The sequence below is a fragment of the Hylobates moloch genome, unplaced genomic scaffold, assembly GCF_009828535.3.
Source record: "Hylobates moloch isolate HMO894 unplaced genomic scaffold, HMol_V3 SCAFFOLD_2, whole genome shotgun sequence".
In the NCBI taxonomy this organism is placed as follows: Eukaryota; Metazoa; Chordata; class Mammalia; order Primates; family Hylobatidae; genus Hylobates; species Hylobates moloch.
In genome coordinates, this window is record NW_026652277.1 from 14931016 (window position 1) to 14958886 (window position 27871).

The following is a 27871-nucleotide window of genomic DNA, read 5'->3' on the forward strand; positions in this document are numbered from 1 at the left end:
CACCCAAACAGTACTCAGCACATGATCTCATTTCTGCTAAATATGCTTTGTAGAAGGCAACCTCTCAGATAGCCAGCCCCAAGTGACTGCTACCTCTGGTATTCACTCCCCTGTACAGTCTACTCTCAGTGCTGGTCTATATCAGTGTGAGTCTGGGTGACCAACAGCCTAATGGAAAGAAATGATGGTGTGCTGCTTTTGAGATTAGGTTACAAGAGACCATGACCTCATTCTGGGCACTTGGGCTTTTAAATTCCTATATTTATTTATTTAGAGACAGAGTCTTGCTCTGTAACCCAGGCTGGAGTGCAGTGGCGTGATCTCGACTCACTGCAGCCTCCGCCTCCTGGGTTCAATTGATTCTTCTGCCTCGGCCTCCCGAAAAGCTGGGATGACAGGTACCTGCTGCCACACTGGCTCCACAGCATTTTGTATTTTTAGTAGAGATGGGGTTTTGCCATGTCGGCCAGGTTGGTCTCAGACTCCTGGCCTTAAGTGAACCACCCGCCTCAGCCTCCCAAAGTGCTGGGATTACAGGTGTGAGCCACCACATCCGGCCTACTATATCATTTTTATTTACTTCTGGATCATTTGCTTAGGGGAAGGGGAAAGCAAACTGCTGTGTAGTAAGCAGCTCTATGGAGGGGCCCACGTGGTAAGGAGGTAAGGCCTCTGGTCAACAGCCGGCAAGGAAGTGAGGTCTGCCTTCAGGCCTGTGAGTCACACTCATTAGCCCCAGCTGAACCTTGCTGGAGAGGACCACAGCCTTGACCCACAGCTTGACAGCCGCCGTGTAAGAGACTCTGAGCCCTACCACCCAGCTCAGCAGTACCTGGATTCCTGACCCCCAGAAACTCTGAGATACTGGAGCTCACTGTTGTTTTAAGCAGCTAACTTTTAGAGTGGTGTGTTACACAGCAGTTGATAACTAATACCTATGTGCACTGTGAAAGCCCTAGAAGGACAGAATTCAAGATATATTAGTGGTCTTCTCTAGGTGGTAAGACTTATGGGTAATTTTTATTTTCTTTGTTTTGTACAGTTTTGGCCAAATGTTTGTCCTTTTTCAGAAAACAGAAAAAAAGAAAATACCACACACGACCAAGAGCAACCACATGACCTTCTGGTGAATAAAAGGATGAAGATTAAGAGAGCCAGTTTTAGCTCTAATAACCTTTACAGATTCAAGTAAATTAGGTTAAATGTGCAAAACAAAAACAAACACGAAAACAAACAAGAAGTGAGTTCCCAAGAGAGGGTCTGAACGGCACGGGGAAGGGTGCCGTCCCCATGAGAAACCACACAATGCAATGTGAGCAGCAGCGTTCACTGACTTCAAGGAAAGGAGACTTCCATGAGCTTCTTAGAAGGAAAACCAAACAGTAACGAAGCCATCTGGTAGCCGATCGTCGGCACAGAACTCTTGCTTACCCAGCTTCTGGTCAAACCGCCACGCCGCGACATAGGCATTGTGCCTCAGGCTGCTCTGCGTGGCCAGGGGCACAGTGACATAGATGGGACCATCCACCAGCACCGGCGTTCCATTACTGCTCAGCAAGTGGACACTGACGGCTGTGACTGGGGTCAGGTCATGCCTGGTGCTGTTTCCTAGAAGGAAGAGGCATTTTCCATCATTTGCATGCAAAGTACCCATGTGGGGCTGTGGAAACCTTTGCAAAAAGATAGTTGCAGCTACCATTACCTCCTATAGGCCAGGGACTGCATTAAGCACTTTACATACATAATCCTCACCACAACCCCATAAGGCAGTTAAATCGTCATTTTACACATAAAGAAACAGGCTCAGAGAGAGTAGTAATGGTAGGTGGCCTAAGGGCATACACTCAGTAGGGGCTGAGCTGGAATCTAGGCTCAGGTTTGCTATTTTTTTTTTTTTTTTTTTTGAGATGAAGTCTCGTTCTGTTGCCCAGGCTGGAGTGCAATGGCACAATCTCAGCTGACTGTAACCTCCACCTCCTGGGTTCAAGCGATCCTCCTGCCTCAGCCTCCCAAGTAGCTGGGATTACAGGCGTCCGCTACCCTGACGGATAATTTTTGTATTTTTAGTGAAGACGGGGTTTTGCCGTATTGGCCAGGCTGGTTTCAAACTCCTGACCTCAGGTGATCTGCCTGCCTTGGCAATCCCAGGCCTGTGCTGGGATAATAGACTTGAGCCACTGTGCCCGGCCAGGTTTGCTATTTTTCATTATTGTGTTTTGCTTTCAAAAACGATCTCAAAAGAGAAGGATTTTTCTATAATAAGAGACAAAGGTGTATGTGGAAATCACCGGAAATAACTTTTACACAAAGTGAGCCCCATGCACATGTTAATTACTTGGCAGATAACCTTAATAAAACCAAATGTTTTAGAGTAGAGGCTGCTTTTTTTTAAGACAGCAAATTTCTTCAAGGATTGCTTCAAAAATATTAACTTCTGCTAAAAAGTATGCTATTGAGGACTGGACTTGAAATATTTATGAGTTATTTTAATTGCCATTGTTATTTTGGTCTGTTTAAAAGGACCTCAATATACCAATTAGTTTCCATTAAAGGCCTTTGGTCCAAGCCAAAGCTTTAATGACTGCCTACAGATAAATTAAAGAATGCTTATGAGACCAATATATTTATGCACTCAAGCAATCCATTTTACATTTTCCTCTAGTGAAATACAGTATCACACAAACTATTTTCTGTCATAATTTTACATCTTTCTTTGAGCACAATGACAAAAACACAGCGATAAAAAATTTAAGCTGCATTAGAATACAATCTATAGGACTTTTTATTCAGCTACTTATATACTTACCTACCTACCAAACTGAGCTAATGTAAACCTCCAATCTGGTCTACATTTAAACATTTAAAGCAAACCTAGTGAATTTTAGAGTCTCAACAACAAATTACAGCTAAATCCTTCATAGAGCAATTTCTACACAGCTAATGCCACTCTATCTTTTATCATTCATACCTGTCTCTGTTTTTTAATGAAGTCAAAAGTGTGGGAATGGAGAGTTCATGAAAGATCCAAGGTGGAATCACAGATCCAAGTTTTGAAATCTTTTAGTCTGGTTATGTCATTTTATGGTAAAAAAAACAAACAACCAACAAAACTCAGAAGTTATCATGTTTCTGGTCCAAAGATTTTGTGTCTTGAAACACAAATGTGCCAGGAGCTCAAAGTTGACAGAGAAGCAAAGCCAGGTCTACAATCTACTGCTCTAGATTCTGTTAGGCCCTCTCGAGAAGATGGAACTTACAACTACAGAAATGCTGGCCAGGCGCGGTGGCGCATGCCTGTAATCCTGGCACTTTGGGAGGCTGAGGCGGGTTGCTTGAGCCCAGGAGTTCAAGAACAGCTTGGGCAACATAGTGAAACCCCGTTTCCACAAAAAAATACAAAAAATTAGCTGGGCATGGTGGTGCATGCCTACAGTTCCAGCTACTCAGGGGGCTGAAGTGGGAGGATCACTTGAGCCTGGGAAGTGAAGGCTGCAGTGAGCTATGATCACACCACTGCAATCCAGCCTGGGTGACAGAGTGAGACCCTGTCAAAACAAAACAACAAAAGAGAAACTATAGAGACATTAAATAACTTACTAGACTGTATAAACAACTGAGAGATAATGTTTTCCATCAGGGATTGCTGTTTTCTTTCATCAAACTCTAGTCAGGATGTCCAAGTAGGTAGGTAGCAGGTAGTTGGTAGATAGAGGAGAAAAGCCCTAGAAATGGTGTCTCCCTTCTCCTCCCTCATCACCTTTCAACTCTCCCTTCCTGCACATTCCTAGCCCAGGAAGACGGAGTGCCAGTAGCAGATCTACCACTCACTGCCTATGTCACCTCCGAAAGTGACTTCATTCCTTTGGGGTCTGTTTCTCTTACCTTCAAAACTAAGGAGGGTAGACTAGATGCCTTCCTGCATCTATGGGAATAAGTACACTCAGCTTGAAACATTCAGAAGTAAGTAGAGCACTGCAGAAACGAGCAGCTTAATGGACAGCAATGTGCATTAGGTTCATGGGATTTCACGTCCCTTTAATGTCCTCTAGCTGTCTTAAGACATTGTGGGGAATTATATCTGCCTTCTTGAGGTCTCTTTCCTCCCTCAGGGCTTCATTAAATGCCTGCTTCTCTATGCCTTCCCAATGACTCTCCCTCTATGTCCCTATGTTGTTTATTCTGCAACAATTTTTTTTTTTTTTTTTTTAAGACAGAGTCTTGCTCTGTCACCCAGGGTGGAGTGCAGTGGAGCAATCTTGGCTCACTGCAGCCTCCGCCTTCTCAGTTCAAGCAATTTTCCTGCCTCAGCCTCCTGAGTAGCTGGGACAACAGGCACATGCCACCACGCCTTGCTAATTTTTTTTTCTTTTTTTTTGTATTTTTAGTAGAGATGAGGTTGGTCAGGCTGGTCTTGAACTCCTGACCTCCCAGTGATCCACCTGCCTCAGCCTCCCAAAGTGCTGGGATTACAGGCGTGAGCCATCACACCCGGCCTATTCTGCAACAATTCACATTTTGAAGGGCTAAACTATTTTCCTTCTCTTTGTTACGAAACTCCAATTTTACACAAAATACTGAGTTTTATATAGAAAGTGGTTTTCCTTCCCGTTCCATCTGGATGTTGCCTGGCTCCCTTTAAGTCTCCATAAAGACAAGCAGGTGTCAGGCAAATGCAGCAGGATCATGTTGCAGGGCGGAACACCACTGGCCCAAGCGAGGAGAGGAGCTGTACACTTTGGGCCACCTACCTGGTCACTTGTCATGTGACAGGTTCTGCTCAGCTGACATCTAAGGTTCTGTTGGGCTCTATATTCTACCAACTTTTTGGAATTGCAGGAAGTCTGCACCTGTCATTTTATTGACTCCTCTCTGTCTTCCTGGAGTTATTAGTGAAAGCAATTTTTGTAAAAAACCCTTGGGAACACCACGGAACATTCTGTGCTTCCTCAGCAGCTGGGGGAAGAGTGCCATGCTCTCTGGTGAGAGGAGGGGGCCCCCAGGAGCTAGAAAGAGAAGATGCTTCTCCACTTACAACTCTGGATCCACCCTCTAAACCAAACAACACAGCCTTCATGGTACCCCCAGAAAACAGCCTTTCGGAGCCCTTTCCAGTCTCTTCTGCAGCCTCTCTGTTTCCATCCACCTTCACTGAACTCTGGTTATGACTCAGTCATTTCCTTCATCTTCGGGAGATGAACTTGTGTCATCTCCCAAAGACACGTCTGGTCCAGGCGTGCCCTCTTTAGACTGTGAGCTCTTAGATGCCTTTAGTAAAACAGGAGGTAAGTGACTGTGGGCAAAAGACAAGCTGTGTGCAAACTGACCCTGGGGGCCGCCATGGAGCTGGTGAGTTACTGAGGTGTCTGTGCTCAAGGGAGCCCAGGTTCCAAGTCCCCCAGGGCGCGTGTGAGTTCACTATGGGTGGATGCCTTCGCTGCTAGGTCTCCGAGAAAGCCTAGTCATTTCTAGGTCAAGTCATCCATTCTTTCCGTGGAAGAGAAATTTCATGTCACCCTGCAAAGACCTCTCTTCCCTTTGAAATCACGGAATGATTTTAAAATAAAACAAGCTCCTCTAAAATCAATAGTTCTGTGTCTTTGTGTTCTTTTTCCCCCATTTTCTCAGACTGCATAATTTATTCAAGAGCTACTGGAAGTGGAGCACAGAAAAAAATTAATGAGTCCCGAGCACGGAGGCTGTCCCTCCAAGTTAGGGTTTTGTGGATCGTGCGCCATTTTGTCCGGGAGGCCGGATGCTGGTTATGATATTTTAAAACATTTTTTTTCCTTTTGAGACAGTTTAGATCTGTTGCTCAGGCTGGAGTGCAGTGGCACGATCTTGGCTCACTGCAACCTCCACCTCCTGGGTTCAAGCAATTCTCCTGCCTCAGCTTCCCGAGTAGCTGGGACTACAGGCACCTGCCACCACGCCCAGCTAATTTTTGTATTTTTAGTAGATGCAGCGTTTCGTCATGTTGGCCAGGCTGGTCTCAAACTTCTGACCTCAAATGATCCATCTACCTCGGCCTCCCAAAGTGCTGGGATTACAGGCATAAGCCACCGCACCCAGCCTTAAACCACTTCTTCATGCTCCCCAAAACAAGACTTTTCTCCCAGACCGGCACATTTCAAGTAATAGTCAACATTTTTTTTCCTAATAATGTTTACTTAAGATGACTGCTATGCCATCTTTCTGATGACAAAGTACTGACGTATTTACTGACATGTTAATCACATCCTCATCAGCACACAAAAATTAAAGAAGAAATGTTTTGGAAAACAGAGAGAAGAAAAATGAGTAACAAATCACCAGGTTGCTTTTATGTATAACCAAAAACTTATTAACATGCTACAAAATGGATCAAATGTTTCAGGTTTAAAAGCTTTTTCTGAATAATCAGTTTATGTAAAGTACTGGAAAATTAAGTGAAATTCAATCCAAGTATCCCTGGGAAATGCAGCAAGTTACTCTCCTAGAAGAATGGAACTCAGAACAGCCTTTGATTTAAAATTTTAATGCTGTGATTAGTCTAAAGTGTGGGGGAAAGGAAAGTGGGATACACAAGAAAATAATTCAGGACTCCAGAATCCTGACACCTCTTCCACCAGGAGGACTGGGGACCATTCCAGTGTGAAGGGGTCCAGAAAATGGTGCAGTTGGACACAAACAGAGGTGGAAGGTACCCGTCTTGGGTCTTTCTCCGATAAGGAATTATCACATTTTCTGGGGGATGGCTTTTATTTTCTCTGATCTTTTAGCTGTAGCATGCCAGAATAGTGGTACTGACCCAGCTGACTTAGAGACCCGCAAGGAGAGGGCGGATTCTAAAGCAAATTCAAAGCCTGGCCACTCTATGCCCAGTTGAGGGCAGAGAGAGTAAGTGCAGAGAAAGAAACGATGTGGGAAAGAGCTGGGTGGACACAGATGGCAGAGGGCGGAGGCTCCCCATCCTAAGTGGTCCCCATGCTGGTGGGGCACGGAGCCAAGGTATGCCTGTCTCTGAGTTGGCCAAGCACCACCTTTTCCCCTCCTGGCTGCAGCATAGGTTGGTGGGGTGGTACGTATCTACCAGCCCTACCCACCCACAGGCTACCCTCTCAAATGGAGGCACGTGGGACAAGGCAGAGGGCAGCCGGGCCAAAAACCCTAAGTCTGATCTTATAATTAAAAAAAAAATTGCAATTTCAATAAGAATTTCTCTGAATTGAATATATTTAGTCCACCAAAGGAGAGCTCAGAGAAGGTGCTTAAGGCAATTGGTAACAGCAGAAGAGCTCAAGGAGACTAATGTGCTAACATGTAATTCTGCAGGGCTTGTACCGATATAACACAGTTTCAATGCACTTGAACTTGTACCAAGAATTCCCTTCTGCAACTTCAGTGCCTTTCTCCCACATAGTGCTAAAACTCCCAATCATACCTAAAATCCACGTGTAAAGACTAAAACACAGAAACTCCCACTGAAAAGAGAAAAGACTCTAATTACCTGTTCCATTTCCGTCTAATCCTCGCAAATAAGGAAAACTGTCCACCTCCGAAGGGGAGCTGGCGGCCGTGAGAAACGCGGTCAGGTCACTGTAGCTGGTGTTCTCAGGCAACCTCAGAGCCCTTCTCTGGAAATGAACACGAGGCTGTGGCCGGGCACCTGCAGAGATTAACCTCTGAGTTACCTCCCCCAGGAGCAGTTTCTGTTTTTAGAAAATGCAAAACCAGGAAGTGCCTCTCTAAGGTTTCAGCAGGCCTCCCCCACCCTGCTCCCTCTCACAAGGCCTCCCTTCCCCCATTCATGCAGGACGCAGAGATGTGACAACATGCTATTATGGGGAGAGAAATAATAGCTCATTGTCACATTTGTTTTGACACAGGATGTTATTTAGGTTTTTAACAAAAAGCTTTTTCCAAGTTCTATGTGCAAGCAGTCTTGTCACTGCCCAGCATTTGCCTGTGGATCTGGGTAGCATTTTGGGAAACTCCATGTAAATGAAACAAGTAGATGACAATTAATCTCTTTATGCAAACAGTGTAAGAGATACTCTTTGATACCACTGCAAACCCGTCTTTAATCTCCCTGGAAAAATCTGGTTTAATGCCATGAACAAAATTGAAGGAGGGCAAGGGAATTGACTGTACAACCTTGAAAAGAATTGCAAACAATACCCCAGTGGCAATGAATCTTCTCTTTCTGTGGGAGCTGCCATTCGTCATCATCCAGTCTATTCTGGAGGCGTGCTTCCTACTTGTGATGGATTATGTCACAGAATTTATGATGAGACTTTTGAAATGATGCAAAATGATGCTTCTTCACCAAACTCAACTCCTTTGTGTAGGAGGACGGGTTGGGCTGACAGGCCCTAGACAGTTGTGTTGTGCCGTCACCTGCAGCTTAACTTTGCTCCAAATTTTGTTTTTCTTTTCTTTTTTTTTTTGAGATGGAGTTTTGCTCTTGTCACCCAGGCTGGAGTGCAGTGGTGTGATCTCAACTCCCTGCAACCTCTGCCTCCCGTTCAAGCGATTCCCGTGCCTCAGTCTCCCAAGTAGCTAGGATTACAGGTGCCCACCACCACACCCAGCTAATTTTTGTATTTTTAGGAGAGGCAGGTTTCACCATGTTGGCCAGGCTGGTCTCGAACTCCTGACCTCAGGTGATCCACCCGCCTCAGCCTCTCAAAAGTGTTGGGATTACAGGTGTGAGCCACTGCACCTGGCCCAGATGTTGTTTTGATCATAAAACCTGAACTTGTTTTTACCTAATGCTGCGGTGATATTCACAAGATGTAAAGGTGCTAGGTAATTTTGTGCAAACCTGGCAAAAGCATTGTTAAGAGAAAAACTGTAGATCCAACCCCAGGCTTGAGGCAGACCACATTCCACCTGTGCTCCACTGAGGGTTCCTTCTCCCGACCCCCTGCTGTCCTGCTTCAACAGCCCCGCCCAGAGCTGGTGGGCTTTATCTCCACTCCAGGGTTCCTTTTAACTCTGGATCAAAGAACTTGTAAGGAGTAAAGAAGCCTGTCTAGATGTGTTCTAGAATAAGGGAGTTTTAGACCTCCAAGAATCCACTAGTCCAAGTCTCTCTTCTTAAAGATGAAGCCACTGAGGCCCGAAGGACTTATGTCTGGGGCAGCCTGTCTTGGCTACATACTGCCTAACTGGCAGGGAGTCACAATGCTCCCTCTTCCTTCTAAAAACTACCAGCTAGACTTCTCCAGGGGCTGGTTCTCCACTCTGTGAAATCCAGGCCCAGGTTTAGAGCCCAGCGAGCAGGTGTCCAAAATCATGACAGTCCTATCTAACTCCGGTCATCTCTGCTCAAACTAAACAGACACAGACATTAGTCTAGCTCCAGACCACCAATTCCCTTTCTTCATCCCTAAAACAAACCCGTAGTGACACACCAGCCTCTGGAGATCTGGGTATTTTAACATTATTGTATTCTTCTTAGTCTGGTCTTATTTTCCCTTGATGTTACAGAACACCGACGTCTTACTCCTGCCACCTCCTTGGTCTGTGGAGCGTTCAAATTCCTCGGGCGTCCCACAAGTGCTCTGTGTCCTGCCGGAGGCAGTCTATTTCTGGTCCCTTCTCCCCCTTGCCGACACGCATGGCACACAGCTTGCTTTTCTTCTCCCTTTCCACGCTGCCCTCCAGGATGGAAGGTCAAAGCCAGCATTCTTTCTCATCTCCTCACTCCGGATGATGTAACAACATTCATTGCTTCTGGTATTTTTTTTCAATGATCAGGAAATATATGTTCTCTACTGGTTTTCCGGCTAAATAATGCTGCTGATAGTATTCAATGAACAAGCCCCTGTGTAGAAGCCTGGGTCTCACATGGTGGAAAAGTAAAGCACTCTGCTAATGGGAAGAGAACAAGAATGGTAAGTCTACAAGTGATGGAGCAAAGAGGGAGCCTGTCCTCCTGAGGGTCTGGGCAGAGGCAGAAGCTGGGCTGGTGACCCCAGAACAGGGAAGGAAAAGTGCACCCCTCCAGGCCTTAGGAGGAGCCCCTGTGAGATGGGCTGGCAGAGACCTGTGTGAGGGCAGTGGGGCACAGAAACCTCCTCTGACTGGACTGAGGGTTGCTGAAAGACAAGGGGAGACTGGGAATGGGCCCACGATACGCAGCCAGGACTTAACGGGGACTGGCCTGGGACCCAGCGAACAAGAAACCCAGGCTGCTCTCCCCAGCTCTCAGGGCCCTGGTGTCTCCCACTGATCCTCTGCTTCTCATGCCTTCTCGAGCAGATCAAGTGTTACATGCATTTGGGTGGGCAACACATCTCTCTCCCTTCCCTGCCTCTGCTCCACCTCTATCCCCACTTGTGCAGGAGAATTTGGTCCCTGGCCAGACATCCAGGGTCTATCTGCTGGGGCTGGGGCCTGGGGGTATGTAGCAGGCTATGCTGGGGCAGATCCTCACGGAAAGGATATGGCCAGTGCAGCTTATCTGACACACCCTGGGACTGGCACGACACGGGTACCATCCATGAGGGGCTAAACATCCCACCACAAAGCACAGGCAACACCTATGGTGACGAAAAGGACTGAAGCAGCACGTGAGGAATTTAAGGGTGCAAGCTATTCTGAGCCACAGCACAAATAAAATCAAAAGAGGGTATGCATGGGGTTGGGGGAGCGGTTATATTCTTAAGCCTGCCTCCGTGTACTAAAGCCACTAAATAGTTCCACACTTCAGAAAGGAATATGATTGGGAGGGGGTGGCAGGGTAGGCAGTGGATAAGCCTGTAGGGCTCCATCCCCATCCCCAAAATACTCAGACCCTGCTCTCCTAAAAATACAGGGGTCCCTGCTTCCTCTCGCTGCATTTCTTTCTTTTCTCTTTTTCTTTTTCTTTTTTCTCAGAGAGAGTCTCGCTCTGTTGCCCAGGCTGGAGTGCAATGGCGTGATCTTGGCTTACTGCAACTCTGCCTCCTGGGTTCAAGCAATTCTCCTGCCTCAGCCTCCTGAGTAGCTGGGATTACAGGTGCCCACCACCACACCTGGCTAATTTTTGTATTTTTAGTAGAGATGAGGTTTCACCATGTTGGCCAGGCTGGTCTCAATCTCCTGACCTCAGGTGATCCATCCGCCTCAGCCTCCCAACTCTGCATTTCAAAATCTGTTCTTCCCTCTTCTCTTCTGCCCCTAACCACCTCCAAGGTCAATCCAAGCCTCTAATTTAACTTTTGCTTATTCATTGCAAGACGACTCAACTGTCTGTTTCTGCCTTCGTCAGCAATCTCTTTCTCTATAGGCTTTTCCTCCCCAACCAACAAAAACACTGATTTTTTTCCCCAGTCTAGAACAATAACAAGCAAACATTACTTTAACTCTGTTATCCCCATAAGTGAATGCCTTCTGTCCTTCCACCAAGCTCCAGTGATGTGGCTTCTACCCACAATGCATGCTGCCCTTAGAGACATCAACTGTATGATCCATAAACCCCATGACCACAGCTCAGCCTCCATCCTCGTCGACCTCTTCACAATGGTTGACACTGTTCGCCCTTCTTGCCCGTGATCCCCTTCCTCCTTGGGATTCACGGTCCTGTCTGGTTCTCTCCAGTGTCTGCCTGCTGTTTCCTTTGCAAGTCCTTCCTTTCTTGTCCAATCTCTGGATGAAACAGCTCCCAGAGGGCTACCACCCATCGCCTCTGCCATTTCTGTGCTCTGCTCGCTCCCTGTGGGTTCCCTTTCACTGCCACTGCCTTGGCTGGTACCATCCACTCCAGCCTTGGATTCTTTTCTAAGCTCCATGCCTGGATTTTCCCCTGCCTTCTAGACACTTCTACCCAGATGCCCATCTGTCACTCTAAAATTATCATCTACCTTCTCTCTCACCTAACAATATTCCAGTCTCCCCAACACCCAGTTTTGATTTTAGGTCACCATCATCATTCTCCCTATCTATCATCCTGCATGTTCACTCAAGTGCCAAGACTGGCCAATCTTCCCTTACCAAATTTCTTGTATCATACCTCTCTCCCTTTTCGCATCCAACAGCATATGTTACCTTAGACTACCTCTCACCTCAACTATCGTGAAAGCCTCCTATCCAGGCTGTCTGCTTCAGCCTCACTCCCTTTTCATCTACTGACATTGTGACTGTTCAAAGATACTACTCTAATCATGTCCTTTCCCTGCCCAGAAGCCATCAATGGATCTCTTCCACTTACCAAATTAACAATGATGACAAAAACAACAACAAAAATGAATAGACCAATATAGACCCAGACTACAACTACACCTCTTCTCTAAGTGAGAGGCATAGATCAGTGCTTTAGAATTTACAAAGTGCATAAATAAAAATATGTTATTTAATATTTACAACAACCCTGTGAAGAAGGAACCCTTTCCTCTCTTTATGGATAACGAACTACAGCTCAAAGAGGTAAGTGACTTGCCCAAAGTCATTCTGCTTCTAAGAGGTAGAAAGGAATTATTTTAATTCTAACTGTGTATCCCTTCCTATCACACCATGCCTACCTCAAAATAGATGCTCTACTGACTGCCAACCAATTCTCATCCTCTGGCCAAATAGGACTGCATGACTAAGTCTGATTCTTTCTTTTTTTTTTTTTTTTTTGTTTTGAGACAGGGTCTCGCTCTGTCACCCAGGCTGGAGTACAATGATGCCATCACAGTTCACTGCAGCCTTGACCTCCTGGGCTCAAGTGATCTTCCTACCTCAGCCTACCGGGTAGCTGGGACTACAGGCACATGCCACCACACCTGGCTAATTTTTATATATTTTTTGTACAGGTGAGGTTTCCATGTTGCCCAGTCTGGTCTCATATTCCTGGGCTCAAGTCATCTGCCCACCACAGCCTTCCACACTGCTGGGATTACAGGTGTGAGCCACCACGCCTGGCCTCTCTGTGTATACATTCGTGCATCTCCACGTCTGAAACTTCTTCCCCTCATCCTACAGCTCATCCAAAATGCATGTCAAAAGCCACCTCTTCTATGTAGTCTTTGTTAATCCCACCCTAAGCTCTAAGCTCTATTTGCATCTCTCTTGTAGCACTGCTCTTACTATGTCCTGTATCATAATTATTTGTATATTTGTTCATCTGCCTAATCAAGAGCATCATGAGAACATGGGTGGTGGAATCACTTAGCTCCGGGTTTAAATCTTTCCTCTACCACCTTATAGTTAAGTGACTTGGACTTCAGGTTATCTTTAAAATGGGTATGAATCATGCCTGACTCATAATATGGCTGTTGTGATGTTGGCTCAGAACACTAATGGATGGTGTCTAACAGTGTCTCCCGGATAAACACTGCTTTCCCATTTCCTCTTCCCATTATAGACTGAAGTGCCTTAAACCAGGCATTCTGTGAAATGCATGGCACTATGTTCTGTATACAGTTGGTGCTCAATGGTACTTATGTGAAGATGAGTTAAACCTGGCAACCCACTATGTTCCAGTAATGCTCTGTCTCCATTCCAACTAGATCAGGGGTCCTCCATTTCAGCACCATTTACATTTTGGGCCAGGTGGTTCTCTGTTTGGGGGTGTCCCATACATTGCAGCATGTTTAATTGCATCCCTGACCTCTACCCACTAGATGTCTGCAGAAGCCCCCAAAATATCTCCAGACCTCACTAAATGTCTCGGGGGGGGGGCGCAAAATCACCCCCAATTCTGAACCACTGCTCTATATATCCTGAGCACCTTCACAAAATCCAGACAACTGGTGCTGAGAATCTCCCTGCAATGGGTCTACAACTGCAAAGAGGAGTGGGGAAAGCCTTTGTATTCACGGAACTCAAGAGAGGAGAAGGCATTTCTCTCTTTGTCTCTTTCTGTGTCTTACACTGTCTCTCTATCTGAATCTCTATTCCTCTCCCGACCTATCATATGAACAAAGAAGCTTAAAAAGAATGCTTGATAGTAAGTTTTTGGAGGGTGGGATGAAGATTTCCGAGTCAATTTCAGAAGATGAAGTTTAAAGAAAACCAAGGGTTGCCACCTGAGAGGAAAGAAAACTAAAGCCGGAGGGTTGCAGAGGTTTTCTGTTTTCTGCCCTGGGGCTCTATTCTGAGATACCATTTAGCCTACTTAAATGGATCAGTGAAGACTTGAGCCAGTAATCTTGGGGATAATGGTACTTTCTCTTCTTCCCTGAATCAGAGTCAAGGAACTCTCTTCCTAGAGCTTTCATCACCTCTTGATGAGTTTATCACATCATCCTTCTTTTCTTACATGTTTAACTCCCTAAAACATCAATAACATTCATTACTCTAAAACAGAAAAGGGTCGAGAAGGCAGTCATGGAAATGGCTTGATTATCATAGTGTTTTAAGTGCTAGAATAAGAGGGTAATGATGAAAGTACAAGATAAACTTCAAGAGAGAGAGTGGCCAGCTGCCCAGGAGAAAAAAAGTTCCCGGGCTGGGATTTGTGAACTGTGTCTTGAAGGTTGAGAGGCAGAGGAGAAGTGACAGCATCTATGAAGGGGCACAGATAAAGAAAATCTAGCATGTGTGGGGAAGTGAAGGAACTCTCTGTGAGCGACGTGGGGTCCAGGGACAGAGGGAGAGACTTAGGAGGGACTTGGTAAGTCCTGATCAAGAGTTTGGGGCTGAGTGTGGTGGCTCATCCTTGTAATCCCAGTGCTTTAGGAGGCTGAGGCAGGAGGAACGCTTGAGGCCAGGAGTCTGAGAGTAGCCTGGGCAACACAGTCAGACCCCGTCTCTACAAAAAATATGAAAAATCAGCTGGGTGTGGTGGCACATGCCTGAAGTCTGAGCTACTCCAGAGGCACAGGCAAGAGAATCATTTGAGCCTGGGAGTTTGAGGCTACGGTGAGTTATGATTCCACTACTGCACTCCAGCCCATGCAACAGAGTAAGACCCTGCCAATGAATCAACGAATCAATGACTTTGGACTTGCGTGGGCCTGCAGGGGAGAGTGAGTGGGAGTTACTGGCATGGAAGTGAAAGATTCCGATTTGTTTTTGCCCAATTCTGACAGCAGGTGGAGTATGGCCGTGGGTGCAGAGAGTCTGATGTCAGAGCGATCAGGCAGGAGGCTGCTATGAAATTATTCAAGTAAGAAACGATAAAGTTCCAAATAAAGACAGCAGCTCTGGGGGTCCTCACAGAAAAGGCAGCTGGAGTGGAAAGCTATTTTTGAAATAAGAGATAGGCAGAGCAGGAAGAACCCTTGAAGGAGATTGAGAAGCAATGAATAGAGAGAGGACCAGAGAAAGGATGAAGACATCCAGGAAGGCAGGACCGGGTAAGGTGGTGAAGCCGCGGGGAAGTTAGGAAGAAGTGGCCACTAGGTCATGTAACTCTAGCTCTGCTGAGCTCAGCAAGAGGGATTTCTAAGGAATCATGTGAGGCAGCATAAAAGGGAGTTTAAAGACATGTGCATGGCAAGGGGAGGTATCTCCAAGGTTCGGGAGAAGATTGTGACTTGAAGGAGAAATAGGGCTTAAGAAGGGTTTTGCTTTGACTGGCAAAGCCTTCAGTGATTTTGAGAGCTGAGAAAGAACTAGGAGAGATGAAAGACTCAGCATAAATGGAGGGAGGTGTGAGAGGAGGCGATAAGGAATGGGCTCCAGTGAGAATGAGAAGGGGTTCACGGTGGGGCAGAGAAACTGCAGGAGGACACCGCCATGTCCTCTTAGGAAAGGGGGCAGGAGGAAGACCACTCGGGAAGGCGTGCTTCCCTGACAGCCTGCTTTCCCTGTGAAACCAGCCGCTGGGGCCCTGCTAGGAGGACGGCATGCAGGTGGGGGGAGGGGCATATGGAGTGTGCTGGGAAAAGCTTCCTGCAGCAGCTGCCAGGGGAACAGGAAAAGGACCACTTGGGAAACATGAGGAGCCCAGCAGAGGATGGAGACCACTGACCTGGGTGGTGCCAGTCGGCCTGATGACAGTGCCCATGGGTAGCTGGGGGCATCTTGTCTGTATCTTCTTATTTACTCTCATCACACTCTGAGTCGTTCTTTCTGAGACAGCGTGAGGGCCTCCTAGAGGCTCCGGGAGCCAGAGCTGCAGGCTGGCTTCCCCAGTCTCGTCTCTGGCATTCGAGCAATGCCAGCCTCTCCATTCATCCCTTACCAGAAATAATCTGAGATTTAATTTATGGATTTACCACTAAACCCCTCCCCACAAGATTTTGATGGGAATGTGATCTTCAGTAAAGGACAAAACACTCTCCAAGAAAATAATTCTTATAATTTATGAGTATTCTCTCTTTCTATACTCTTAGCATCTCACAGACAAGTTTGGAAACAATTTGCCAGTGTTTTGTGACGCTGAGCGCATTTCCAGATATAGCCTATGTGGGGGAAAATCCCTCTTGTTGACCTATTACTGAGGCATCATCTAACACTGCAGAGAATACGTGAGTCTTCTGACCATGTCCCTCACCATCCTGTTATCCTAAGACAGTCCTGGCTGTCTGCTTGCCTATCTATCTATGCATCTATCAATCATCTATCCATCTATCCTATCTATCTATCTATCTATCTATCTATCTATCCATCCATCCATCATCTATCCATCTAATCTATCAATCATCTATCTAATCTATCATCTGTCTATACATTTATCTCATCTATCTTCTGTCTATCTATCTTCTATCCATTTAATCTATCTATCCATCTATCTATCTGTCTGGCTGTCCGTCTGTCCATCCGTCCGTCCGTCCGCCTGTCCATCTGTCCATCTAACCATCCATCTACCTACCTACCAACAAAACTACCTATTTATTTGAGACAGAGTCTTGCTCTGTTGCCCAGGCTGGGGTGCACTGGCACAATCATGGCTCACTGCAACCTTGAACTCCTGGCTCAAGAGATTCTCCCACTTCAGCCTCTAGAGTAGCTGGGACTGTAGGCACACAACACCACACCTGGCTAATCTTTAAATATTTTTGGGGTCTTGCTATGTTGCCCAGGCTGGCTTGAACTCCTGGGCTCAAGTGATCTTACCAAAGTGCCTTGACCTTGGCCTCCTAAAGTGCTGGGATTATAGGTATAAGCCACTGTGCCTGGCCCAGGCTTTATAAAACAATGTCGAAAATAACATGCTACACCATTACTTTCCTCACTTTTAAAATACAAAAAAACTGGCCAGGCATGGTGGCTTGCATGTCTGAGCAGGCAATAATTTATTTTTTTCTCCTCTGAATCAATTAAAAAAATGCAACTAAATGTGACCAGTTTGAGAACATAATTTTAATATATCATTTATAAATTCAGTATTGTATTAGTTTTATAGATAATAACTGCATTGGGCATCTCAGCACTTTGGGAGGGCAAGGTGGGCAGATAGCTTGAGCCTAGGAACTTGAGACTAACCTGGGCCACATGGTGAAACCCTGTTTCTAAAAAAAAATAAAAAATAAAAATTAGTCGGGTGTGGTGGTATGCACTGTAGTCCCAGCCACTTGGGAGGCTAAGGTGGGAGGATCACTTGAGCCGGGGAAGCAGAGGGTGCAGTGAGCTGAGATCCGGTCACTGCATTCCATCCTGGGTGACAGTGGGGCCCTGTCTCTTAAAAAAAAGAAAAGAAAGAACTGCATTAAGTAAATAGTAGTAAAGACCACCATTTATTTATCTACATGGTAGGAAAGACTACCGTTTATTTATCTACATGGTAGTAAGGACCACCTTTATTTAGCTACATATGGCTTTCCTTCTAACTAGTGGGAAAACAGGAAACAAAATGATACATTATTATCATTGCTATGTCTCAATTGGACCGAGACAAGGAATCACACAATTAAACATGATGAAGCTCATGAAGCAGGACACATTTAAACATTAACAAAAGTTTGTAATTTTAAAAAGCTGGCATGGAAATGAGATTATAAAAAGGTGTAGCCAGTTTCTGGTTATGTACAGGAGGCAGTGATAAAATTAACCATAATGAAAACTACCTGAATGGCTTCCTCCTCGGGCTGATTTATAATATGCTCATGCTTCTTGCTCCTCAGAGAGAGAAAGAGCTGTTCAAGTACTCGTGTGTGTGTGTGTTTGCGTGTGTACTGTACTGTACTTTTCTTAGCTTTCAGAACAAAGAAAATAAGTGGGTTGGGTGTGGCTGCCCATGCCTGTAATCCCAGCACTTTCAGAGTCCAGGGTAGGAGGATCTTTGAGCCCAGGACTTTGAGACGAGCCTGGGCAACATGGTGAAACTCTATCTCTACAAAAAATACAAAAATTGGCCAGACTTAGTGGTGCATGCCTATAGTCCCAACTACTCAGGAGGCTGAGGTGGGAGAATCACCTAAGCCTGGGAAGTTGAGGCTACAATGAGCTGAGATGGTGCCTTCAAAAAAAAAAAAAAAAGACCATGGAGTAAGTAGTCTATGTAGGAAGTACAAAAAGCAGCTGGATTTTGATTTTTTATTTTGTATTTGTTTAACTCAATTATTCAATGAATTACTCATTGGGCATCTACCATTGGCAGGCATAGGGCAGAGACCTGGCAGAACCGAGATGATGAAGACACAGTCCTTGGCCTTCTGGTTTTCACCTTTAGTCAGGGAGATAAGGTGTACTCCCAAATATGGTAGGAAAGGGGGGTATCATGGAAAGATCCAGAACCCCCAGCTGGCGGGTTGTTTAATCTGCTGCTTTTGGTTACTGATAAGGACGTGAGGGACAATAAGTGAGATGAGGACCTGTGGCTCCAAGAACAGGAGCCAGAGGTCGTGGAAGGCACGAGAGGTAGAACGACCAGCTCTAGACTCAGGCAGCTCTCAGACCACTCGGCAGGAGTGCATGGGTTTCCCTATAACACTGGGCCATGGCTGGGACCCACAGATCCCGAGTCTGCTCCTTTCCGACCTGCTCTGAGTGTCTTCTTCTGCTTCTGCATCCTTTCTGTTCTTCTACCTGGCTTACAGAAGGCCTGGCACAGCTCAGCCTGCATCTCAGGACCATTCAGCTGTGATTCTCAACCCCTGCTGGGTTCTTAGTTCAATCCCAGGAAAAGAAAGGGGACAAGAGCTGCTGGGTCCCACCTGTGGCCACACTGTAGACTGGTTACCCCTGAGCTGGGTGCCCACTCCAGATCCAACAGCCATGGCCTGGAGGGATAGGGCCACAGGACACAAGCCCCTTGGCTGCCAGGGGCAGGCGGTGTGACTTACATCTCCAGTGGACGTTCAAGAAAGACCTCCCAACCATGTCGCATCCAGGCTGCCCTCCCCATCTAGGAAGGGTTTGAAGACAGATTGGCAGAGGAGGTGGAAAGCCCCAGGTGGAAAACAGAAACTGAAGTAGACCAGAACACAGCAAAAAAGAAGAACACTCAGAAGGAAGGTGAGGCCAGGCATGGTGGCTCACACCTGTAACCCCAGCACTGTGGAAGGCCAAGGTGGGCGGATCAGTTGAGGTCAGGAGTTCGAGACCAGCTTGGGCAACATAGCGAGACCCTGTCTCTACTAAAAATAAAAATAAAAATAAATCATTTGAGCATTGTGCTGTGTGCCTGTGGTTACAGCTACTCAGGAGGCTGAGGTGAAAGGATTGCTTGAGTCTGGGAGGTCAAGGCTGCAGTGAGCTGTGATTGCACCACTGCAGTTCAGCCTGGGTGACAGAGACTGGTTAAAAAAAAAAAAAAAAAAAGAGAGAGAAAAGTTGAGGCCGTATCCTGGAGGCCAGGGAGTGTGAGTTGTCAGAATGGATTTTACTCTATAGGCCAAGGTGAGCCAGGAAGGGACAGAAAGAACTGGAGCTCCACCTCAGGAAGACCCAACGGGCAGTTTGGTGCATGGTGTGTTGGAGAGCAGAAACTTGAGGTAGAAAGTCTGGCTTCTCCTTCTGAAATCTGGCTCCAATCCTACATCAAAGGCTAAAGACGTGTACCCCAGAGGGGGGCTACTGCAGTGGTCTTGGTAGAGATCACCAGGGCCTGTGTCAGGGCATGGGCGTGGCAATGCTATGGGCAAACATGGGCAGGGGGAAGGAATGCCAGCATGCATGGGCACAGAACCGATGACTGTGACATCAGGCTCGCTGCAGCCATATTCCGCTCATGGAGATATAAGAAGGGGAGAAGAGACCAGGCACAGTGGCTCACACCTGTAATCCCAGCACTTTGGGAAGCTGAGGGGGTGGATCACGAGGTCAGGAGATCGAGGCCATCCTGGCCAACATGGTGAAACCCCGTCTCTACTAAAAATACAAAAGTTAGCTGGGTGCAGTGGCACGTGTCTGTAGTCCCAGCTACTCAGCAGGCTAAGACAGGAGAATCACTTGAACCCAGGAGGTAGAGGTTGCAGTGAGCCCAGATCACACCACTGCACTCCAGCCTGGCAATAGAGCGAGACTCTATCTCAAAAAAAAAAAAAAGAAGGGGAGAAGAAGGTTGTGTGTGACTGCTGCGTAGGTAGAAGGAGACTGCTGGCAGAGGGCACCCCACTCAGGTGCTGGGTCCTGGAGGAACCCTGTAGAGCCTTGAGAGGAGACAGTGAAGTGTCCAGCTGTCAGGGCCAGCAGGGTGGCCATGAGGAGCAGAACACGCAGCGGTGAGGACGCTGGACAGCCACGATGGACAGATGTGTGGGTGTCACTGCAGACCCTGCAGTTCAAGCTTTCATCACAAACACCTCACTAAGAACAGTGCTGCTCCACAACAGTGAGGGATAGTAAAACCACACATTGCCTCCTTCAGCATCTTAGTAAAGGGAAAGGTGGGGACAGTGGATGTTGAAGGTAGCTGTGAAGGAGAAAACAAGAGGCCGACAGTGAGCACGTGGGCCTAAAAGCCACGTCTGGCAGAAGAAGGGGTGCACAGAGCCGGCCGTGTGGGAAGCCCTGTGTGTATAAATGCCGTAGCCTCATCCCTTCCTTACCAGGGAGGACCTGGACAACTGCAGAAGCCACCAGAGGCCCAGGGTCAGGGGATTGTCCAGCCCTGAGTGGAAGGGGTTGGATTTTACTCCAAGTACAATGGGAAAACCATTGAAGACCTGAGCAAGGTGATTTGGTCACCCTCACTTTGTAAACACTTGATTACTGGTTTGGCAAGAGTGAGATGGGATAACCCGTTAAAAACCTACTGCAGTGCCTGAGGGGACATGGTGGTATCCTGGATTTGTGAGGTGGCAATGCAGATGGAGACACCAGGCTCATCAGAAGAATGAGATTCGAAGAGAGAAGAATCAAGGACAATTCCTCGAGTTTTGGCCTGAGTTTACAGTGGTATCAACTTAGGTAGACCTTTATTCCATTGATCACGGGAAGGCCAAAAATATCAAGCTCTATGTGTCCATACTGAGTTGGAGGTGCCTGACAGGCCTCCAAGCAGAGGTGTCGTCCAAGCCCCCATTTCAGTGGGCAAGGTCTGGGCTGGAGAGATGGAATCGGGAGTAATTAGAGCATTGGAAGCCAGGGGCCTAGATGAGATGTTTAGGACCAGAAAGAAGAAATGTGGGCACAGGACAGACACTGGCGCCTCCTGAGAAGAAGGGACCAAGAGATAGAAAGAAAGAAAGTCAGGCCAGGCATGGTGCCTGTAATCCCAACACTCTGGGAGGCCGAGGCGGATGGATCACCTGAGGTCAGGAGTTCGAGACCAGCCTGGCCAACATGGTGAAACCCCCGTCTCTACTAAAAATACAAAAATCAGCCAGGTGTGGTGGCGCACGCCTGTAATCCCAGCTACTGGGGAGGCTGAGGCATGAGAATCACTTGGACCTGGGAGGTGGATGTTGCAGTGGGACAAGATCATGTCACTGCACTCCAGCCTGGGCGATAGAGTGAGACTCTGTCTCAAACAAACAAAGAAAAAAACAAAGCCAGGAAACATGATTCTCAGGCCCATGATTATTTATTTATTTATTTATTCACTTTTTTGAGACAGGGTCTTACTCTGTCCCTCAGGCTGGAGTGCAGTGATATGATCACGGGTCACTACAGCCTTGACCTCCTGGGCTCAAGTAATCCTCCTGTCTCAGTCTCCTGAGTAGCTGGGACTACAGGCATGCACTACCATACCCAGATATTTTTTTAATTTTTATTTTTAGTAGAGATGGGTTCTCACTTTACTGCCCTGGCTGGTCTTGAATGCCTGGTTTCAAGTGATCCTCCTGCCTTGGCCTCCCAAAGTGCTGGGATTACAGGTGTGAGCTACTGTGCCTGGCCAGGCCATCATTTAGATGGAATAGTATGCTCTTAGCACAGAAATGCATTTTACGCAAGTGTTCTCAATTCTAACCCAGTATCAAGAAAAGCACAGTCCCTCAAACCTTCTTTGTGAACTTTTCTGTGAGAGCAGAAGGGGCAAGATCACATCTACAGACATCACAGTCTGTGAGACAGATTGAAAAATCAAGAGGGCAAGAGAGAGGATAAAGCCACACTGGCCTACTTATTAGTCTTTGGGAGTGACCTTGTCCACTTATAAGTGAGGCACAGGCAGTGCCCTGGACTCTGACCCAAACAAGATGAACATGCTCTCCATTGGAGAGGAAAGGGATGGTTGTACACAGAGTGAGACAGCCCCTCCTTTTCTCTCACACACAGTGAACTGATAGTTTAATCAAATTCAAATGTGGTGTGCCTCACAGGGAAAATAGACGTTATGTCCCAGCTGTGGGTAAATTCACTGCTATCACCATCCAACAATAAGTGGATTCCAGATCAGGTTCCAAGATGGCCGAATAGGAACAGCTCCAGTCTGCAGCTCCCAGAGTGAGCGACGCAGAAGACGGGTGATTTCCGCATTTCCAACTGAGGTACCGGGTTCATCTCACTGGGGCTTGTTGGACAGTGGGTGCAGCCCACAGAGCAGGGCGGAGCATCGCCTCACCTGGGAAGTGCAACGGGTTGGGGAATTCCCTTTCCTAGCCAAGGGAAGCTGTGACAGACGGTACCTGGAAAATTGGCACACTCCCACCCTAATACTGCACTTTTCCAACAGTCTTAGCAAATGGCACACCAGGAGATTATATCCTGTGCCTGGCTTGGAGGGTCCCACACCCATGGAGCCTCGTTCACTGCTAGCACAGCAGTCTGAGATCGAACTGCAATGCAGCAGCGAGGCTGGGGGAGGAGCGCCCGCCCTTGCTGAGGCTTGAAAGCGGCCAGGAAGCTCGAACTGGGTGGAGCCCACTGCAGCTCAAGGAGGCCGGCCTGCCTCTGTAGACTTCACCTCTGGGGACAGGGCATAGCTGAACAAAAGGCAGCAGAAACTTCTGCAGACTTAAACGTCTGTGTCTGACAGCTCTGAAGAGAGTAGTGGTTCTCCAGCACGGAGTTTGAGATCTGAGAATGGACAGACTGCCTCCTCAAGTGGGTCCCTGACCCCTGAGTAGCCTAACTGGGAGGCACCTCCCAGTAGGGGCCGACTGACACCTCATACAGCTGGGTGCCCCTTTGAGACGAAGCTTCCAGAGGTAGGATCGGGCAGCACCATTTGCCGTTCTGCAATATTTGCTGTTCTGCAGCCTATGCTGGTGATACCCAGGCAAACAGGGTCTGGAGTGGACCTCCAGCAAACTCCAACAGACCTGCAGCTGAGGGTCCTGACTGTTAGAAGGAAAACTAACAAACAGAAAGGATATCCACAACAAAACCCCATCTGCACGTCACCATCATCAAAGACCAAAGGTAGATAAAACCACAAAGATGGGGAGAAACCAGAGCAGAAAAGCTGAAAATTCTAAAAATCAGAGCCCCTCTTCTCCTCCAAAGGAATGCAGCTCCTCGCCAGCAACGGAACAAAGCTGGACGGAGAATGACTTTGACGAGTTGACAGAAGAATGCTTCAGACAATCGGTAATAACAAACTTCTCCGAGCTAAAGGAGGATGTTCAAACCCATCGATAAGAAGCTAAAAACCTTGAAAAAAGATTAGATGAACGGCTAACTAGAATAGACAGCATAGAGAAGACCTTAAATGACCTGATGGAGCTGAAAACCATGGCACAAGAACTATGTGATGCATGCACAAGCTTCAGTAGCCAATTTGATCAAGTAGAAGAAAGGGTATCAGTGATTGAAGATCAAATGAATGAAATGAAGTGAGAAGAGAAGTTTAGAGAAAAAAGAGTAAAAAGAAATGAACAAAGCCTCCAAGAAATATGGGACTATGTGAAAAGATCAAATCTACGTCTGATTGGTGTACCTGAAAGTGACGGGGAGAATGGAACCAAGTTGGAAAACACTCTTCAGGATGTTATCCAGGAGAACTTCCCCAACCTAGCAAGGCAGGCCAACATTCAAATTCAGGAAATACAGAATGCCACAAAGATACTCCTTGAGAAGAGCAACTCCAAGACACATAATTGTCAGATTCACCAAAGTTGAAATGAAGGAACAAATGTTAAGGGCAGCCAGAGAGAAAGGTCGGATTACCCACAAAGGGAAGCCCATCAGACTAACAGCAGATCTCTTGGCAGAAACTCTACAAGCCAGAAAAGAGTAGGGGCCAATATTCAACATTCTTAAAGAAAAGAATTTTCAACCCAGAATTTCACATCCAGCCAAACTAAGCTTCATAAGTGAAGGGGAAATAAAATCCTTTACAGACAAGCAAATGCTGAGAGATTTTGTCACCACCAGGCCTGCCTTACAAGAGCTCCTGAAGGAAGCACTAAACATGGAAAGGAACAGTCAGTACCAGCCACTGCAAAAACATGACAAATTGTAAAGACCATCGATACTAGGAAGAAACTGCATCAACTAACGAGCAAAATAACCAGCTAACATCATAATGACAGGATCAAATTCACACATAACAATATTAACCTTAAATGTAAATGGGCTAAACACTCCAATTAAAAGATACAGACCGGCAAATTGGATAGAGTCAAGACCCATTAGTGTGCTGTATTCAGGAGACCCATCTCATGTGCAGAGACACACGTAGGCTCAAAATAAAGGAATGGAAGAAGATCTACCAAGCAAATGGAAAACAAAAAAAAAGCAGGGGTTGCGATCCTAGTCTCTGATAAAACAGACTTTAAACCAACAAAGATCAAAAGACACAAAGAAGGCCATTACATAATGGTAAAGGGATTGATACAACAAGAAGAGCTAACTGTCCTAAATATATATACACCCAATACAAGAGCACCCAGATTCATAAAGCAAGTCCTTAGAGACCTACAAAGAGACTTAGACCCCCACACAATAATAATGGGAGAGTTTAACACCCCACTGTCAACATTAGACAGATCAATGAGACAGAAAGTTAACAAGGATATCCAGGACTTGAACTCAGCTCTGCACAAAGTGGACCTAACAGACATCTACAGAACTCTCCACCCCAAATCAACAGAATATACATTCTTCTCAGCACCACATTGCACTTATTCCAAAATTGACCACATAGTTGGGAGTAAAACACTCCTCAGCAAATGTAAAAGAACAGAAATTAAAACAAACTGTCTCTCAGACCACAGTGCAATCAAACTAGAACTCGGGATTAAGAAACTCACTCAAAACTGCTCAACTACATGGAAACTGAACAACCTGCTCCTGAATGACTACTGGATACACAATGAAATGAAGGCAGAAATAAAGATGTTCTTTGAAACCAGTGAGAACAAAGACACAACATATCAGAAACTCTGGGACACATTTAAAGCAATGTGTAGAGGGAAATTTATAGCACTAAATGCCCACAAGAGAAAGCAGGAAAGATCTAAAATTGGACACCCTAACATCACAATTAAAAGAATTAGAGAAGCAAGAGCAAACACATTCAAAAGCTAGCAGAAGGCAAGAAATAACTCAGATCAGAGCAGAACTGAAGGAGATAGAGACACAAAAAACCCTTCAAAACATCAATGCATCCAGGAGCTGGTTTTCTGAAAAGATCAACAAAATGGATAGACCGCTAGCAAGATTAATAAAGAAGAACAGAGAGAAGAATCAAATAGATGCAATAAAAAATGATAAAAGAGATACCACCGATCCCACAGAAATACAAACTACCATCAGAGAATACTATAAACACCTATACACAAATACACTAGAAAATCTAGAAGAAATGGATAAATTCCTGGACCCGTACACCCTCTCAAGACTAAACTAGGAAGAGGTTGAATCCCTGAATAGACAAATAACAGGCTCTGAGATTGAGGCAATAATTAATAGCCTACCAACCAAAAAAAGTCCAGGACCAGACGGATTCACAGCCGAATTCTACCAGAGCTACAAAGAGGAGCTGGTACCATTCCTTCTGAAACTATTCCAATCAATAGAAGAAGAGGGAATCCTCCCTAACTCATTTTATGAGGCCAGCATCATCCTGATACCAAAGCCTGGCAGAGACATAACAAAAAAAGAGAATTTTAGACCAATATCCCTGATGAACATCGACACAAAAGTCCTCAATAAAACACTGGCAAACCGAATCTAGCAGCACATCAAAAAGCTTATCCACCATGATCACGTGGACTTCATCCCTGGGATGCAAGGCTGGTTCAACATATGCAAATCAATAAATGTAATCCATCATAAAAACAGAACCAAAGACAAAAACCACATGATTATCTCAATAGATGCAGAAAAGGCCTTTGACAAAATTCAACAGCCCTTCATGCTAAAAACTCTCAATAAACTAGGTATTGATGGGATGTATCTCAAAATAATAAGAGCTATTTATGACAAACCCACAGCCAATATCATACTGAATGGGCAAAAACTGGAAGCATTCCCTTTGAAAACTGGCAGAAGACAGGATGCCCTCTCTCACCACTCCTATTCAATATAGTATTGGAAGTTCTGGCCAGGGCAATCAGGCAGGAGAAAGAAATAAAGGGTATTCGATTAGGAAAAGAGGAAGTCAAATTGCCCCTGTTTGCAGATGACATGATTGTGTATTTAGAAAACCCCACCGTCTCAGCCCAAAATCTCCTTAAGGTGATAAGCAACTTCAGTAAAGTCTCAGGATACAAAATCAACGTGCAAAAATCACAAGCATTCCTATACATCAATAACAGACAGAGAGCCAAACATGAGTGAACTCTCATTCACAATTGCTACAAAGAGAATAAAATACTTAGGAATCCAAATTACAAGGGATGTGAAGGACCTCTTCAGGGAGAACTACAAACTACTGCTCAACGAAATAAAAGAGGACACAAACAAATGGAAGAACATTCCATGCTCATGGATAGGAAAAATCAATATCGCGAAAATGGCCATACTGCCCAAGGTAATTTATAGATTCAATGCCATCCCCATCAAGCTACCAATGACTTTCTTCACAGAATTGGAAAAACTACTTTAAAGTTCATATGGAACCAAAAAAGAGCCTGCATTGCCAAGACAATCCTAAGCCAAAAGAACAAAGCTGGAGGCATCACGCCACCTGACTTCAAACTATACTACAAGGCTACAGTAACCAAAACAGCATGGTACTGGTACTAAAACAGACATATAGACCAATGGAACAGAACAGAGCCTTCAGAAATAATACCACACATCTACAACCATCTGATCTTTGACAAACCTGGCAAAAACAAGAAATGGGGAAAGGATTCCCTATTTAATAAATGGTGCTGGGAAAACTGGCTAGCCATATGTAGAAAGCTGAAATGGGACCCTTCCTTACACCTTATACAAAAATTAATTCAAGGTGGATTCAAGACTTAAATGTTAGACCTAAAACTGTAAAAACCCTAGAAGAAAACCTAGGCAATACCATTCAGGACATAGGCATGGGCAAGGACTTAATGACTAAAACACCCAAAGCAATGGCAACAAAAGCCAAAATTGACAAATGGGATCTAATTAAACTAAAGAGCTTCTGCACAGCAAAAGAAACTACCATCACAGTGAACAGGCAACCTATAGAATGGGAGAAAATTTTTACAATCTACCCATCTGACAAAGGGCTACTAATATCCAGAATCTACAAAGAACTTAAATTTACAAGAAAAAA

At 45.8% G+C, this 27871-nt stretch overlaps 1 protein-coding gene across 1 annotated transcript in view; it reads right to left on the reverse strand.

The window, feature by feature from the left end:
* Positions 1-27871, reverse strand: part of FAM171A1 (family with sequence similarity 171 member A1) — a 163098-nt gene that overhangs the window by 35351 nt on the left and 99876 nt on the right. Inside the window, exons 4-5 of the mRNA XM_032162904.2 lie at positions 7487-7645; positions 1432-1608 (exon numbers count right to left, since the gene is read on the reverse strand). Coding sequence (XP_032018795.1) covers positions 1432-1608; positions 7487-7645 — 336 coding nt within the window. The remainder of the gene's footprint in view (positions 1-1431; positions 1609-7486; positions 7646-27871) is intronic.